At 40.2% G+C, this 18,736-nt stretch overlaps 1 protein-coding gene across 15 annotated transcripts in view; it reads left to right on the top strand.

Moving 5' to 3' along the window:
• The window catches only part of sanbr (SANT and BTB domain regulator of CSR), a 139,113-nt gene that overhangs the window by 79,817 nt on the left and 40,560 nt on the right, over positions 1–18,736 (top strand). For 12 of the 15 annotated variants that reach the window (XR_005942414.1, XR_005942409.1, XR_005942410.1 and 9 more), the window contains 2 exons: positions 11,047–11,146; positions 16,799–16,831. Coding sequence is in view for 9 of the 15 variants with exons in the window: in XM_041182960.1 (XP_041038894.1) it covers positions 11,047–11,146; positions 16,799–16,831 (133 nt within the window). In the remaining 6 variants the exon portion in view is untranslated. The remainder of the gene's footprint in view (positions 1–11,046; positions 11,147–16,798; positions 16,832–18,736) is intronic. The other 3 variants (XM_041182959.1, XM_041182958.1, XM_041182964.1) reach the window with 1 other exon arrangement.

Genomic DNA, 18,736 nt, shown 5'->3' with positions numbered 1-18,736 from the left:
ACAAATAAAATGTCAGTGAATGAACAGTTTATTTAGATTGTAACATTTGCATTAGATATAGAGTGCAAGAAAAAATGGAGTAGATTAAGTAAGTAAATGTAAAAGGTTTTTAAGAATTAGAGCAAAGCGAATGAATTTTTTGAACCAATAGAAGAAAATAAATAGTTTTAATATTTAAAAGGATTAAAAATTAAAATTATTCCTCAGAGCCAGAGTGGCTTGGTGCCTAATGTTAATATTTCAAAAGAATAAACCCTTTTAAATAGCTGGAGGCCAGAGGGTCCAAAATTTAAAGTTTACATATAATATAAAGCAGCATGGAACATGACCAACATGTTGGGTTGAATGGCCTCTTTTTATGCTACGTGCTTTAAATAGGAAGCCTAGATCATATGGTCAGCAGCAAAGTCAAGACAAGACACTCACTGCTGATCTCAAAAGAAGCTACCCACAAAGATCTAGCAAGTTTCGTGCTTGGATTTCACTTTTCCCAATATTAGTTTGAATCTGTACCAGATCAAAGGAATATCTCAATTTGTTGACAGTGATATCATCAAGTAGGGTAAGCACCAATCACATTGAAACATTCTCAGAAACAGGGCACCAGGAAATTAAAAATGCTGATGCTTCACTTTTTATCATTTTATAGAGAGCAAAATGCACCTGGAGTACTGTGCACAGTTTTGGTCCCCTTGAGGAAGGATGTAGTTGCACTGGAGTCGATTCAAAGGAGGTTCACTAGATTGATTCCAGAGATGCGGGGCATGTCTTAAGAGGAGAGATTGAACAGTTTAGGCCTATACTCGCTAGAGTTTAGAAGGATGAGAGGAGATTTAATTGAGGTATATGAGATGCTAAAGGGGATAGACAAAATAGACGTAGAGTGGATGTTTCCCCTTCTAGGGCATTCTAGAATGAGAGGCCATAGTTTTAGGTTAAGGAGTGGTAGATTTAAATCATAAATGAGGAGGAATTACTTTTCTCAAAGGATCATGAATCTATGGAATTCACTACCTCAGAGTGCAGTGGATGCCGGGACGCTGAATAAGTTTAAGGAGGAGATAGACAGATTTTTAATTAGTAATGGGTTGAAAGGTTATGGGGAAAGGGCAAGAAATTGGTGTAGAGGCCGAAATTAGATCAGCCATGACCATAATGAATGGCGGGGCAGGCTCGAGGGGCAGAATTGCCTACTCCTGCTCCTAGTTCTTATGTTCTTATGTAAATAAAATTTGGGACATCACATGTGTTTAAAAGTAGAAGCTAAAATATTGTAAACAAACCTTTTTAAAAAAAGTTAAAATGTGGATTTTTTAATCATAATGGAGAAAATTAGTATTTCACAAGTATAAAATTAGCTTTTCAGGGCTAAAGGTTGTTTAGCAATAATTATGAACTTTTTATGAATAATTATGCAAACCCAGTTTTGCCTCATTCAACAACATGTAACCTGTTCAAGGATTTTAACAGTGATACTGAGTATAAGATTGGACGTTCTCGTTCATTCAGCTGATTTTTTGTTGATTTCAGTTGGTGGTGCCCAAATAGCGCATTCTCTGGAGAAGTGCAGAATTACTGACAGCAACTTCTGGATTTCTACATTATTCTGCACATTTTCAGATTCCAGAAGTTGCTGCCAATTTCAGAGGAGTAATGATGACGAATGTTGACAGATTCACTGTCATTACTACCTCAAAGTCTGGGCCTATGTAATCAACAAACCTGGTGAGTGAATGTGGAACCTGCAAGTAAAATTTCTCTTTTTTTAAATGTCAAATACAAGCCTAAAGAAGTGGTTGGGTGTCAGACAGCTGAATAAGTTAAAAGTTCAGAAAAAGATTTTCCCTTTAAACACTTTTTTTTTGAAAAAAAGAAACCTTGGAGGAAAGAAACTAGAACAACATGATGACAACTTCAAAATAATTTAAAATTAAGAGAATACTCCTTTTTAAAGAAGGTTAAAAGTGTTTATATATGAACAGTTTGTTAATGTGCATTTGTATATTATTTGAAAGCTTGCTAGCTGCACTTGATTTAACTACAAACAGTAAATCAAATTGGTGACATAACTGGCACAGACAGCTTGGAAATTTCCTCAAGGTAAATATTAATGACTTAATATCTGTGACAAGTTTAAATTGGTAGAACCTATTGTTGGGTTCCTGGAACATGAAAAGAAATCCAGAACTTAATTCTTATCGCTATTTTTTCTTAAAAACGGATTTCCTGCTGAACCAAAAGGTGGTTGCTACAAGTCATGTGACCACAGGGTTGGCCTTTTGTTGTGGGAGCTACCACCAGGAGTTATAAAAACAAAATAGTTCTTTTCTCAGTGGTGATATCTCACACTTCATTGTACAGACTCCCTGTAATCACAAAAACCAGGAGACTTGCGCGTTAAAACTCGTTATGCTTGCAGAGCTGCTAACTGACCCTTATCACACCTGGGGCTGTCCAGGCCCATTACAATAGGGAACCAAAGAGTGGTCATTTACATCTGATAAGCTCACTTCACTTTGCTAGTGGAGTCAGTGGGCCTGCCTAAATAATGGCTTCCTGACACCAGACCCTCTATGTGGATGGTAACTCTTTCAACAACTAATTACTGGACATTATCAGTCCCGGAATCAAAGTCAGCTCCAGGCACTGGATGAACACCCTTTTTGAAAGTCATTGTGGCGAAAGAAGGTCACATGCCTCGAATGACCATTTTGAAATCTCTTTGACAACAAAGAAATCCTCAGTCTACTGTTTTAATATCAGCTGAAAAGGACTCCAGCCGCCCGGCTGAGCAAGCAGTCGGTTACCATCTCTCAGCTCTTCCCAGCCCCTCTCTGTTGGAAGATTTCCTACCATCACCTGCAGAACTGACCCAGTCTCTGTGTACCTACTTTATCCACGGTATCCACACCAACTGCAAAGTGAACCCTACAATTCCTGTCTTCAGCCAGCTGATATTGAAGTGTTAATTGAAATAATTCCTCATCAGACACTGACTCTGGAAATCACGTGAACTTATATTCATTTCTGCGACCCTTGTGCTGTTAATATTTATAGCTGTCAAACTCCATTCCCCCTCATTTCCTATGTGCGCATGTATGGATGGAGTAGGAAGTTGCAGACTCCTCCATAACCTTCTGAGTTAATCATAACACAAGTTTGATGCGAGTTATTAGTAAGTTGGACCTCAATTCAAAACACCTTCTGCTTATGGACAGATGGTGAGAGGAAATCAGTGCAGTTTGCCTATCTCTCTCCTGTCCATAAAAGAAATTGAGAGTTTGGGTCTGGGATAGACCCATTCGAATCAAGAAGGAGAATCTGACCAAAGAAATTTGAGCAGAGTCCAAATCTAAGACATGAGCCAGATCTGATATAAAAGGAGCCAATTGGAAGCCAAGAGGGAAAAATTCAGTCGCTGGAATGATTTTTAAAACACAAATTAAACATTAGCATCCCTAAGCACAGAACAACTGAAAGCTGTAGCTAGGGAGGTAAAGTTGAACTTACCCAGTAAGGTGAAAAGAAGTGAATTGATCCAGTTGCTGGTCCAGCATTTGGACCTCCATTATCAACCAGAGCAGGCGGATAGGGAGTTCAACTCTGAACCCCTTCACCTAGCTAAACTCAAGCTGGAAAAGCTCAGAATACAGCTAGAGTTTCAGAAGAGAGAAAGAGAAGCTCAGGAAAGGTGAAGAGAGGGAAGGGGATGGAGAAGAATCCCAGGTCCGAAAATTAGAAATGGAGTTAGCAGCTCAAAGGGATAGCGAGACCAGACAGCTGGAAGCTGCGAGGGGAAACCATTCTACCTGGTAACAGCCCCTATTCCCCTGCCCTGGAACCCATCTTTGAGGCCCTTAAGTACACTAGAATCATTCCCAAATTTGAAGAGATTGATGTGGAATCCTACTTTTGCAACTTTTAAGAGTAGCAAGACAGCTATGTTGGCCATCGGATATCTGGCAGCTGAGAGGACTACTCCATGCTGACTCCTGATGTGTCCACTAATTATGAATAGACCAAGGCTACCATCCTTACTGCATATAAGTTGGTCCCGGAGTCATGTCACCAGCAATTCCAGAACAGTCGTAAGAAACCCAAGCAGGTCTACTTAGAGTTCGAATGGCTGAAGCAAAACATGATCGACCGGTGGGCCGGCTCTTTAAAAACCTAGCGCACCTATGAGGCATTGAGTGACTTAATAGTCTTGGAGGAATTTATAAACTGTTTATCCAACCTTTGGATGCACTTGGAGGAGCAGAGTATCCTCTCAGTTAAGGATGCAGCTGTCACAGCAGACAGTTACGACCTCACCCATAGGTTTGAAAACTCAGGCAGACCCTTTCCAACCCATTCCCATGACCATTGGAAAGATAAGGGTGACAAAGAAAGTAACTGCCCTCCACACAGAAAGGAAAGTACAAATGAGGGTGCGAGGAGTCTTCCTCAAGCCTGAAAAGAGAACACCTGGCAACTGGTATGTTCCCATTCTAATAAAATAGGACACTCTAATCCTGAATGCTGGAGGTTGAAAGGGAAGCCTGTGGGTGTGATAAGGTTCCATAAGATTAGTCCCCAGAAGGACGTGCCAATGGGTAGTGCAACAGAGCAGGCAGAGACCTTGCTGAAGAAACTTGTCCCTATGTGTGGCCAAGCGGACAAACTCCCAGAGAACTTTTGAGTTATGTCTTTTCAGGAACAGTGTCCCTGTACCTGCCCCAGGATGTGATTAAGTCCGTTTTACTGCTCCGGGTCACAGGACGCTCAACCCTTAATGTTGGAGAGAAACATAAGCCAACCACACACACACACACACACACACACACACACACACACAGACACACACACAGCCCCCCGGCCCGATTCCTCCCTGAAAGCCAAGGCACTGATCAGTGGAGTGGGAGGAGGATACATGTCTGTCCCCTTCCATTGGGTCCACCTACAGTGTGTATTAGTCTTAGGCCCCATAACAGTAGGAATTGTCCCTGAACTACCAGTAGCAGGAATCAATTTCCTCCTCGGAAACTGCTTAGCTGGCAGTAAAATGTTAGCTAGCGAAAGAAAAGAGGCTGACGACAGCCAGCAAGAATCTTCAGGATTGCAGGGAATTGGAGAATGCTCATAGGGCCCTAAAGGGTGAAGTAGAACCTTTAACAATCACGATAGCTAAGAGCGAGCTGTTTGAATTTAACCAGGCTGAAATTAGGCCACGAGAGTTAAGAGGTCCAGGAAGGGCCATTAGAATTTAAAGCAGAACCAAAGAATAACACTGAAAGGGGTTGGCGAATACCTTCTTCCTAGAATTCAACAGGGACCAGAGAAGCCCCAGAGCAAGACAAGAGACAGTAAGGGAAGTGCCCCACATCGTTGAAGAGCCTGACAATAGGCAAAATGTTAATACAGGAAAGTTAGAGATTGAAGAATTGCCTGAAGTATGGCTTGCAGAAAGCTTCTTTCCAGATTTGAATAGGGAAAAAGAGAGTTCGCAAACAGATGAGCAGGGAGTGAGTGAAACGCCTCACTCAGTTGAAGAGCCACAAGAGAGTACACAGGAGCTGAGCATCCACTTGGGGGCAGGAGTGTTCCAAAGGACATGGAACAAATTAGGAGAATGTCCATTCCCAAGCAAAAGACATGAACTAAGGAGCCAGTGATTAGTTTAGCCGACAGCTTTATGGCAGATTTAAATGGGGATCAGGGAAGTTCCCAAATAGACCAAGAATGTGTGAGGATGATTCCTCACTTAGTTGAAGAGCAACAGGGGAGTACAACAGGAGCCGAACCTCTGCCTAAGGGCAATAGTGTTCCAGAAGACATGGAACAGCTAGGGGAAAACCCATTACTTAAACCATAGAGAAAGAGTGGAACAGTAAGGATGAATTGTAGGGAGACATAGGTGATGCCCACATTGACCCCCCACTATCCGATTAACAAAGAGATTCTGACGAGTTTAGACCCCATATTTTCCCAACATAATGCAAATTCACGAGATAACCTGACAAGGCTGCTTGCTGCATTTAAAATAACCTGTAAAGGCAAACCAGGCTCCACAACTATAGTTCTACCTGATATGGATGTGGAAGAGACCCCTTCCATAAGGCAACATCCCTCTCACCTGGTCCAAAAAAAGCTGATCCAGGTTCAGGAGAAGACTAACCACATGTAGCAGAACAAACCAATAGAGCCTAGCAGCAATATCCCAGTTGTGCTAGCTCACAAGCCAGATGCTAAACCAGAATCCATGAAGGAGGCCAAAATCACATTACGACCCAATCTCCTGGCAATCAGCTTGACAAAAGTGCCTGGGTTTGAGCAACTGAATTCATAGGTTACAAAGACGGACAGGGAAGAGTTAAGCTTGACAAGAGCAGCTCAGCCCTACAGTCAAAAGAATTTGCACTCGTAGGGGTAATCTGGGTTTCTCACTCTAAGTAACCCAGAGCAGCTTGACTGCTACCAAGAACCTGGGTGCTAACCACCATGTAAAACCCTGAGGCCCTTTAGACAATACATAATCAGGATTTGAACAGGCGCCAAGTTCTGAAATCAAGATCCTTGCTTATGTCTGACCCCAAAAGAAAAAAATTCGGAACTCTAATCCCCAAATAGTCTTCACCCAAAAAAGATAGGTTTTGGAAGGTAACCATGTAATTTAAACATTACCCACATTTGAAGGAAAGGACAATGGTTTGCTGTTGCCCTATCCTGAGTTCAAACTTCAGAAATGCAGCAGAGAACTGGCATTACCCCTGCTAGTTGTGTATTTAACTAATGAATGAGAGATTGAGTGCATGCCTCTTTGTTTCCTTTCGCAAGGCCAAATTTTTAAAAAATGGAATAGAATTCATTATTTTCTCAGAGGGCAGACGGTTGGATCCCTGGGACATGAAAAGAAACCCAGAACTTTATTCCTATTGCTATTTTTAAAAAATGGATTTCACGCTGAACCAAAAGATGGCTGCTACAAGGCACATGACCACAGGGTTGGTGCTTTTGTTCTGGGAGCTACCACAAGGAGTTACAAGAACAAAATAATTATTTTCTCATCCAGTGGTATCTCTCACCTCATTGCACAGATCCCTTGTAATCATGAAAACCAAGAGACTCATGCATCAAAACTCATTATACTTTCAGAACTGCTAACCAACTCTTATCACACCTGGGACTGTCCAGGCTCATTTCAAAAGGGAGCCAAAGGGACGTCATTTGCATTTCATATGCTCACCTTGCTAGTGGAGTTAGTGGATCTGCCTAGCCAGTGCTTCCTGAGACCACACCCTCAATATAGATGGTATCTCTTTCAACAACTAACAACTGGGACATTATTAGTCTTAGAATCAAAGCCAGTTCCAGACATTGGAAGTCATTGTGGAGAAAGAACGTCACATAGCTTGAGTGACCACTTTGCAATCTCTATATGCCTGTGAGAACTGAGAAATCTTTAGTCTGCTGTCTTAACATCAACTGAAAAGGACTCAGCTGTCCGGCTGAACAAGCAGTCAGTTATCATCTTTCAGCTTTTCCCTGCCTGTTTCTGCTGGAAGATTTCCTACCACCGTGTGCAGAATCAACCCAGTCTCTGTGCATCTACTTCATTGGCAATATCCACACCAACTACAAAGTGAACCCTGCCGCTCCTGTCTTCAGCCAGCTGAACTTGAACTTTTAATTGAAAGAATTCCTCATCGGACTCTGACTGTGGACTCTGGAAATCACGTGAACTAATATTCATTTCTCTGGCCCTTTTTACTATTAATATCGATAGTTGTAAAATTCCTTTTTCTATTCCCTGCCTCCCCCCCACCCCCCACTCTGTCTGTCTGTGGTTGTGAACGCTCCTCCCCTGGGTTTTGAATGTGAAATAAACTAACCTTCTGAATGAATCATAACACAGTGGGTTATTAGTAAATTGGAGATCTCAAATTGAGGGTTTGGGAAAATATGCCACCCCATACTTTAAAAATAATTCAAAACACCTTCTGCTTATGGATAGGTGGTGAGAAGAAATCAGTACAGTTTTCCTATCTATCTTCTGTCTGTAACAGAATTATAAATGTGGGCATCGGAATTTACCTATATAGGCAAAAAAGGTTGATGCAAAAGCAGGAAGGAACAGGATGTCGTGTTTAGTCAGAAATTGTGGGCAAGTGTAGGATTTTTTGCAAAAAAGAGACAGTAACTGCAGATAAGTAGAGATGTTTACAAAATTAGTATTAGGATAAATTATGTTTTGAAAGCATTTTTGTTATTCTAATTAGGAACATTTAAAGTTTGATGAAAGTGTTCCAAACACTTTGTGATATTGACTCAGGCGCACTATCCCTTGTTTATTTTCCTTAATAGTTTATCTTGCTGTCCCCATTGCCTGTTTTCTGCTACTCATAGAATGATATAGCTCAGAAGATGGCTATTCGGCCCTATTGAGTCTGTACTGGTTCTTTCTTTGAGAAATCCAATTAATCCCACTCTGCCACTCTTTTCCCCATATCCCTGCAATTTTCCTCCTTTGAGTCTTTATCCAATTCCTTTTTGAAGGCTCCTATTAAATCTGTATCCATCACCCTATCAACCAGTGCATTCTGAATACTAACTACTTATTGGGAAGAGTTTTTCCTTATATCACCTCTAGTTCTTTTGTCAATCACCTTAAAATTTTACCATCCAATTATCAACCTTTCAGCCTATATATATATATATATATATATATATCATAACAGATGGAGGAGAGACCAAAACCTTCACGTCCAACCTAAAATGGGGTGCTTAGCGTCAGCCCCATACATTGTTCCACCATACTTTTCTAAAGGCAGCCAGTGCATCTCTAACAATGGCTTCTCTTTCTTCCTCAGCATTGTATAAATTGTTCTTCGTATTCGTCTCTGTTCTGCCTGTTATGATATAACAGGTGGTATTTGCCAGGTTGACCAAATCCACAAGGGAAACTTGGCCACGCTATCACAATAGTTTTGCAATTTGTATTTATTACAAGAATGTTTGTGCACTGAATTCAGAAGTAACAATGTCCACAGACACCTTTAGAGATTTTTAAAATTAAATTAAAACATTTATTAAGAAAATAATTATAACATATACACAAGATTACAGTTACACAGCTACTTAGCATTATGATAAATCCCAAAACTCCTAATTAACTCGACATCCAGCTACACACCCCCTTTAATGCAACAGTCCAAAAGTAGACTTTAAATTTAGATAAGCAATCCAGCATGGTTACCACAGGCAGCTACTCAACAGTGGAATTCCAAAGGCTTTTAACACAACTTTGGTTCCTGGAACAGCAGACTTCTGCAAAGTGGCTCGAAGCATTTTCTCCAAGTCTGTTTCACACACTCTATCTTCTAGATCTTACCCAGCCACCCCTGATACAACCTTCCATCCTTCTTTAAATATTTCTTCTTCTTTAATCTGTAAATCCCATTGTTCCCACATGCCTTTGGAATTTACTTTTCTCATATTATAAAAATCTTTTATGTTGTCAATATGGCCTTTTCCTTTTGGGAAAAATAAACATTATAACCTTGCCCTATTTATCTTATTAGTTGTAAACATCCTACTTTGTCTCTTTGAAAGCCAAACAACTCCCCACTTATCTTAACATGCAAATTTCATTCACACCCTATCTGCTGAGATTTTTACCCTAGCTCAATCATCAGCATTTCAAATACTCTTTTTACACCTAACTCTTTTGATAATTTCAACATTATAGTCTATCCAGCTTTAATTTAATTAAATCAGCCACACAGACAGACACAAGCATCCACACACGCACACAAACATAAGCCTACTTTACCATACCCCATTGAAAAATATGGTAGTTTCATGACACACCTCCGTGACCACCTGACCACCAGCCTACACCCCACACACAAATATACTTGCCAGCATGTAACTTTGATCATCACTGTGGAGCACCATTCAAGTGTGTTAAAGGGTCTGAACTTCCACAGAGTGGCAGTGGGAGTCGCATTGCCCTTCTGCTCCTAGTTTCCTAACTCGAAATCCAGGTGATTTCTGACTCAGGCAGGGCAAGAACTGTGTAGGTCAGTGGGTTCCTGAGGCCTTCAGTAGAGGACTGCACAGTTGGACACTGCACATGAAGACACCTCCCCCTTATTTGTGGCACTAGTTGCTGTAAAGCAGCTAAGTTTAAAGGTCCAGCCACTTTCAGACCGGGAAGGAGGTTTGTAAGGTAAGTTAGTAGGATTGGGGGGTGGGGGGCGTTTTGGGTGGTCAGTGGAGGGGTCGGTTGGTATGGGAGGGGCAGTTAGTGTGGGGGAGGGTGTGCGGTCGAGGGGTAGGGGTATGTGGTCAGCAGTGGGGTGTGCAGGGGGACCGGTACGCAATCAGGTGATGTGCATTTGGGAGTAGGTGCAGTGGGTGGTCCTGTGCAGGTTGCGGGAGGTTAGGAGTGTCCCGCGGGGGATTGTGGAGGATGTCCACTGGGTGGTTGGGAAGTGTTGTGGCTGTTTTCCGGGGGGGCTTGGGGTGTTGTGGGTGTGCCTCCTGGGAGGTGGGTGTGTCTTGTGGCGGGTCAGAGGGGTGCAGTCGGGGGGGCTGGGATATAGTCAGGGGTCGTTAGAGGTCAGTACAATAGTTACCCAGAAGCTAGAAGCGGTTTAATGCTGGTAACTATAACTATAGCAGTCCAATGATTCGAAGTTTGCAATTTGAATCGCATTTTTGGATGTTTCCCAGTGCAGGGCAGTTGCCTGTCGGAAGTTTGAACTTCCTGGACAATTGTCATGCAATCCTTATCTGGGATCATCGGGGGTGGGGCGTTGTTCCCCAGCACATCTTTGGGTACCACCCAGATACACTGTCCCGAAGCTTGGAAGTTACAGGCCAAACTGTAAAACTGGTAGTATTGTAGAGGTAAAATTTGCTACACAAAGGAGTAAACTTTCTGCACCCCCCACACCCTGGCTTCATGTAAGGGTCAAATTATTTTCTTGGAATAAAATATTTGATTAGTAGTTAAAATAGTGGTTTGCTTTTCATAAAGTTTTAATTCAAATCTTGTTACAGTAATGCAAGCGCACACATTTCTGGCGAGCAGGACCTTGATTTTGATATCTTAGCTGAACCTAATTCATGGAAAGGACAGAAAATTGGAGATGTCACAACTGTAAGTACTTACACTTTTCAATAGTTGCTTCCCTAATGGGAAATGATGTTTCAAACGTTGAGTTATATTCCTCTGAATGTTTTTTAATGGAAAATATTGTACTCTTACTTGTGTGTTTCAGGCATTTTCCAACATAGCACAAGAAATAGGAGCAGTAGGCTATTTGGCTCCTTGTGCCTGCTCTGCCATTAAGTAAGATCATGACTGATCTCGTTGTGGCCTTAACTCCACTTTCCCACATACTCCCATATTCTTGTAAAACAAAAATCTGTCTCACTCAGGCTTGAGTATATTCAATGACCAAGCTTCCACGGTCTCTGGGGTGGAGAGTTTCAAAGATTAACCCCTTCTGAAAACAGAAATTCCTCCTTATCTCTGTCTGAAATGGGATCAATTTATTTAGAAACGGTGCCCCCTCGTTCTAGGTTCCCCCAAAAAAGGAAACATTGCACAGCATCTACCCTGTCAAGCCCCCTCAGAATCTTATATGTTTCAGTAAGGCCACATCTCATTCTTCTAAACTCCAATGAAGACAGATCCAACCTACTCAACATTTCCTCATTATACAACCCCTTCAACCCAGGAAACAATCTAGTGAACCTTCTCTGAACTGCCTTCAATGAAAATCTATCCCCCCTCAAATAAGGAGGTCAGAACTGTACACAATATTCTGTGTGTTCTCACTAATGCCCTGTAGAGCTGTAGCAAGACTTCCCTACTTTTATATTCCATCCATCTTGCAACAAAGGCTAAAATTCCTTTTGTCTCCCTAATTACTTGCTGCACCTGCATGCTAACTTTTTATGATTCATGTACGAGGGCACCCAGATCCTTCTATACCACAGCATCGCACAGTCTCTCTCCATTTAAATAATATTCTGCTTTTCTATTCTTCCCGCCAAAGTAGACAACCACAATTTTCCCACATTATACCCCATCTTCCAAATTTTTGCCCACTCACTTAACATATCCGCAATCCCTTTGCATACTCTTTGTAGCCTCATTGCAACTTGCTTTCCTACTTATATTTGTATTGTCGGCAAACTCGGTTATGATGCACTCGGTTCCCTTCATCCAAGTCACTAATATAAATTGTAAATAGTTGAGGCCCCAACACCAATCCCTGTGGCACTCTACTAGTTAAAGTTTGCTGACCTGAAAATGACCCATTTATCCTGACTCTGTTTCATGTTTGTTAGCCAATCCTCTATCCATGCTAATATATAACCCCTTAACACCATGAGCTCTTAACTTGTGCAGTAACCTTTTACGTGTCACTTTATTGAATGCCTTTTGGAAATTCAAATACACTGCATCTACTGGTTCCCCTTTATCCACGCTGGTTGTTAATTCCTCAAAGGAATAATAAATTTGCTAAACACCACTTCCCCTTCATACAATCAGGTAGAATCAACATGGTTTTATGATGATTTTCTAGATGTCCTGCTACTACTTCTTAATAATGGATTCTAGCATTTTCTTAATGACAGATGTCAGGCTAACTGGTCTATAGCTTCCTGCTTTCTGTCTCTCTCCTTCTGTGAATAGTGGTGTTATGTTTCCATTTTTCCAATCCGCTGGGATCTTTCCAGAATCTAAGGAATTTTGGAAGATTACAATCAATACATCTCTGCAGCCATTTCTTTTAAGGCCCTGGAATGAAGGGCATCCGATCCAGGGGATTGTCAGCCTTTTGTCCCATTAGTTTTCCTAGTTCTTTTTCTCTAGTGATAGTGATTGTTTTAAGTTCCTCATTCCCTTTTGCCCCTTGATTTTCTACTACTATTATTATTCAGATGGTTTTTGTGTCTTCTACCGCGACGACAAATACAAGATGCTTGTTCAAAGCTTTTCCTTTGTTTTCCATTATTAATTCCCCAGCCACATTCTCTGAGACCAACGCTCACTATAGCTACTCTTACTGTCTGTTTTTATATTTCTTGTTTATTCTCCTAATTTATCTTTTTTAAGTCATCCTTTGCTGGTTTGTAAAGTTTTTCCAATCTTCTGGCCTACCACTAATCTTCACAGGATTGTCTACCTTTTCTTTCAATTTGGTAGCCTTAGTTAGCCATGGATGGTGCATTCTTCTCATAGAAACTTTCTTTCTCAATAGAATGTATCTTTTCTGAGTTATGAAATATCTCCTTAAGTGTCTGTCACTGCTTTTCTACTATCTTAGCTCTAAACCTATTTTCCCATTCTGGTGTAGCCAACTCTGTCTTCATACCTTTGTAATTGCTTTTAATTTTAAGACACAGGTTCTGACCCAAGTTTCTCACCCTCAAACTGAACATGAAACTAATCATTTCCTGATCACTCTTGCCTAGAGGATCCTTTTCTATGAAATCATTAATCTTGTCTCATTACACATTAACAGGTCTTATATAATCTATTCCCTGGTTGGTTCAACAACATATTGTTTTAAGAAACTGCCTCAAATGCATTCTGAGAGCTCATTCTTGAGGCTAACTTTGCCAATTTGATTTGTCCAATCTACAGTAAAATCTTCATTAACTGGCATGCGTGGGGAATGGGTGGTGCTAGTTAATCAATCATGCCAGTTAATGGAGAGTTCCATTTACCAATAGAATACAGCACAATACTTGTCGAATGAACTAATATGCATGTACTCAGGAAGTAAAGAACAGTATTATTTTTACTTCTAAATCTCCAACAATACATTAAAACATGATTAAAGTATAAAATTATACAGTGTACAGGTATTGGATAACTTTGTAATTGCTTCCGTTAGTAAAGTGATGATTCATATTAGAAGAACATCAGAAATTCTGATTGGTAGAGTGCTGTATAACACAATGTTTACTGTATATGAAGATTAAAATTGCCCACAATTATGGTAGTACCTTTATCACAAGCTCCCATTATTTCTTCATTTATACCCTGTCCCAGCGTAGATACTATTAGGGGCCTATAAACTAATCCCACCAGTGACTTATTCCCCTTGCTATTTCTTATTTCCACCCAAATTGATTCTAAATCTTGATCTTACGAGTCAGGATAATTTCTTACTACTGTACTAATCTAATCCTTTATTAACAAAGCTATCCGTCTCCTTTTCCTTACTTTCTATCTTTCCGAAATGTCAAATACCTTGAATATTCAGTTCCCAGCCTTGGTCACCTTACAACCACATCTTTGTAATGGCTGTCATATCATACCTATTTATCTCAATTTGTGTTATTGTTATGATCCCAGTTGGTGTTACTACTGGACAAACCAGATATCAGGGTGGAACCTGGCTTGATAGATCCTAACTTTTATTTTTTGTTTAGATACATGAAGAGTGCTAAAACCTAAACTTAAAGCCATAGCTTATCCCTAACACCCACAAATACAAATACAACCTACTTAAACTATCTCTCTTTCCTAACAGTTATCAATTCATCCACCTTGTTGCAAATGCTGCATGCATGCAGATAAGGAACCTTTAATTTTGTCTTTTTACCATTTTTCCCTACTCTAACCCTATTTGCTGGTTCACTCCTTGGTTTGTAAGCTCTGTCCCTTCCTGTCACACTCTGGTTATCATTTCTCTTATTGCTACCATGCACTATTGCCTTGTCCTTTCTCACTAGCTTTCTAAATTTCCCCTGAACGGAACCCTCCCACACACTCTATGGTCCTAGTTATATGATTTGCCAGGTCCCTGGTCCCAGCGCTGTTCAGGTGAAGGCCATCCCCACATTACAGCTCCCACTTTCCCCAGTACTGGTGCTAGTGGTCCCTGAATCAAAACCCATTTCTTCCAGTCCAATCTTTGAACCACACATTCAACTCTCTGATCTTATTTACACTATGCCAATTTGTTCGTGGCTCAGATAGTAATCCAGAGATTATTACTTTTGTGGCTCTGCTTTTTAATTTGGCTCCTAGCTGCTCTTTTCCCTCAACCATTAATACCCACTTAGATCAAGGCAATTGGATTCTTCCTCTCCGACTCCAAGTTCCTTTCCAACTCTGAAGAGATCTTCTTGATCCTGGTACCAGACAGGCAACGCAGTCTTCGGGACTCATGTACTCAGCTGCAGAGAGCAGCATCTATCACCTTAATCTATCGCCTACCACTACATTCCTTTTTACTCCCCCTGCATGAATGGCCTCCTGTACCATGTGCTGTGGTCAACGTGCTCATCCTCCCTGCAGTCCCTACCCTTGTCTACACAGGCTTGAGGATCCTCAAACCTGTTGGACAAATGCAAGCACTGCAACTCCACCGGAGCTACCTTCTGGATCCCCATACCTGCCTCACTTGTAGTCACTTCCTCCTGGCCCTGACCATGGACCAAATCTGAAGGACCTAGCCCAAAGAGTGTCTCTGCCTCCTGGAAAAAAAGTTCTGATAACTCTCCTCCTCTGCATCACAGCATCCAAAGCTCGGACTCCAGCTCATCAGCTTGGAGCTGAAACTGCAGACGCTTACTTTTAGTGTTTTTTGCTTCAAAATGAAACTTGTATTTACATAGCCTGTTCTCAGACTTTCCTGAAATACTTTATAGTTAATTGATTACTTTTGAAATGCAGTGGCTGTTACGAAGTAAAACACCATTTTGTGTACAGCAAGTTGCAACAAACAGCAAATTAATGACCACATAATGTTTCAGTGATGTTAGCTGAGGGCACACTGTTGACCTGTTCCTACTAATTGAAATACCTGGGCAACATTTCCTCCAGTACATGGTATTGGAACTAATAATGAGATATTCTCGAACATTTTGTATGGAACTTGTCTTTAATATGATGGCATAAATGGGAGTGGTAGACTGTGCTTATTAAAAGTATTTTTTTGGTTTTCTATTAGCAATGGACCAATAAAAGTATTTTAATCTCTAGTGTTTAGCTGGTTCTTATCATTTTTCCTTCCCCTAGATGCAAACTGTTCATTAGTTAATATTCCATTTAGTGGCTAGCTGTGAATTACTAAAACTTTTTCCTATAAGAACCATTCAATGTTTTTGCAAGTGTGCCTCAAACTCATGATCCCTTGAAATGTGATTACGGCAGTTTGAATTATGGAACTACCAGGTTACCTTGTTCTAGTGTGTGAGCCACAGTTTTCGTTCAATGAAGTTTACCAGAAGGAACAGTATGACTCATTTTTTGAAACTTAAGCATTAATTTTTCCTATTTGTGCAATAAGCCTTTGACCTCAATTCTTATTTAGCTGTGGCTTTGATTGTTTAAATGTAAACCAGAAGATAGTAATGGGCAATGGCAAAGTGATTTGGCAATGGCAAACTTTCCAAAGTGATTAAGCTTTCAGGATATTAGATGTGAGTAATCACTCTACAAAAGGTCATTTTTATAGCTTAATTTGTTCATACAAAACAACTTTTCTAAATAATTTCTTAAAAAACATTTGGCAGAAAATGAAACTGGTTATCATCCTTCTATATTGCATTCTTGAATGTTTGCGACCCTAATTTAATTGTTGTTTAAAAAGGTTCATTAAGGTTTATTTACAAACCTTTTAAATGGATTGATTACAAAGCCAGTAAAATAAGTTGTAATGCAGATAAGTTCTGACAGTTTTCTTGCTGATTGTATGCTTGTTTTGGGTGCCTCGCTGTAATATTTCCTTGTTTGATATTTTTGCTTGTTTCACACATTTTTTCTGACTACTTTTTACAGTTTTCACTTTTGAAAAACTGGAGTTTGCAGCTGGTATGTTAAATAGTTGTTAATGTTTAGTATTATAAAATTGTTTTGTATGTTAATATTTAAATGTTCAAATAATATGTGAACATCTGGTTAACAACAAGATATGTTAGTTTGTCTGCAAGGGTAAACATTGACATCAATTGTGAATTGCTCTTAAGACTCGTGATTAAATCTTGATCCTTCACACAGGAAATTTAAACACTTAAATTTCCTAAATCAGGCATGAGCATTTTAAGTTATGTCAATCAAAAAACCATCAATAACAATTTACATTTATATGAGACCTCTAATGAAGTGAAATGTCCTAAGGGGCTTCACAGGAGTGTTATTGGGGAAAAAATTGATACCGAAAAAGGATTCCTTAGGTCAGCTGATGAAAAGTTTGGTCAAAGCCGTAGCTTTTGAGGAGATTTTGAAAGGGGACATATACAGCTGAAGACAGCTGCCAACAGAGTGACAAAGAAAATTGGAGATGAATGAGAGGCCAGAGTTGGATGAGGACAATTCATGAAGGTTTGTAAGGCTTAAGGTGGTTATAGAGCCATGGAGGTTACATAGCCAGGTGAGAAGATGATTTTTAAATTGAGGCAATTCTGGATTGGGAGCCAGTAAATGATCCCATGAAGTTTATCTTATCAAGTTATTAGTAAATTTAATTAAAAACCAGCCTCATGAGAGCCATTTTCTAAGTTTTTCTCCTTTAGTTCCAATTTCAAAAATGCTTATTTGAACTGTAAGTTGATTTCTACAGATTGGCTCTGCTCTCTTCATAACCTCTGCATATCCACTGACTGTTCCTTTCAAAGTCTTCTTAAAACCCATGGGTTTCGGTCATTCATTACTAATGTCTCCCTCCATGTCTCCCATTCCTTTTCCTGCCAACTGCCTTTTGTGAAGTCCCTTGGAACCTTATTCTTTATGTTAAAGGCACTGTATGGATGCAAGCTTTTGTTTGACTTTGCTATTGAAGTTATTGTATTGCATCTACACAAAAGTCACTCTAATTTTTTTTTTGTCAAGGCAATATCCCCTTTGAATGTTGGTACCGTTTTGCACATTTATGTAAAATGTAAATCATATATTTTGTTAATGGGAATGTTAAATGCTATGTAGATTTTCTGATTCTATGATATGGAGAGTTCGTTTTTTTTTTAAAATAAGTATGAAAACTGAATTTTTTGCCAAAATCAGTGATGTTTTTAGCAGCATCTCCTGTATCATATGGTACTGGGAATGGTTCGGTCTCACTGAACTCTTCATGGTTCCTCTGCACTGATCATTAGAAGAATGAGGAAGGCTGTACTCTAACAATAATACCCAGTTCTTGTCTGTCTGGGCTGTTTTGATTGGCCAGTTTAAGGGGTGTGACTGGTGGGTTTATTTGGTGAGCAGGAGAGGACTGGAGCTTGTGTTGCATGTGTAGCTGCCAGTAGATGACGGCGGTGGTGTGGGACTTGTGAGAGGGGTGGGGCAAAAGGGGTTTGTGGAGAATAAAAACACCAGAAGGTGAGTCCAGTCACAAAGTTACTCTGCCGGTGAGATTGTTTCCGTGAGGTATGGGATGGGATTGTTGGGATTGATGGTCATTGCATGAGAGGAAGGAATGGATGGGATGATGGAATTGGTTGAGTGTGGCAAAATCATGGAGACAATTATTTGATTCAACTTATTATTCAAAGGCTATTCTTTGTGCTGAAAATGGCAATCCACTAGATTTGAATGAAAGAGTTTTAGAAAAGCTTTCAGGTAAATTAAAAGAATATACCAGTGTTGATTCTATAGACAAAGATGATAACAGAGTTTTTTCACAGCCTAATTCTAATGGGCATGCTCCTGCACAAACCTAGACTTGTAAGGAGGAGTTATAATTTTGCTATGAAACTTGAATCCTAAACAAGAATTTTGCCG

Source organism: Carcharodon carcharias, chromosome 2, assembly GCF_017639515.1.
Source record: "Carcharodon carcharias isolate sCarCar2 chromosome 2, sCarCar2.pri, whole genome shotgun sequence".
Classification (NCBI taxonomy): Eukaryota; Metazoa; Chordata; class Chondrichthyes; order Lamniformes; family Lamnidae; genus Carcharodon; species Carcharodon carcharias.
Note: the sequence above shows the minus strand (reverse complement) of the source record. Positions and strands in the feature narration are given on the sequence as shown.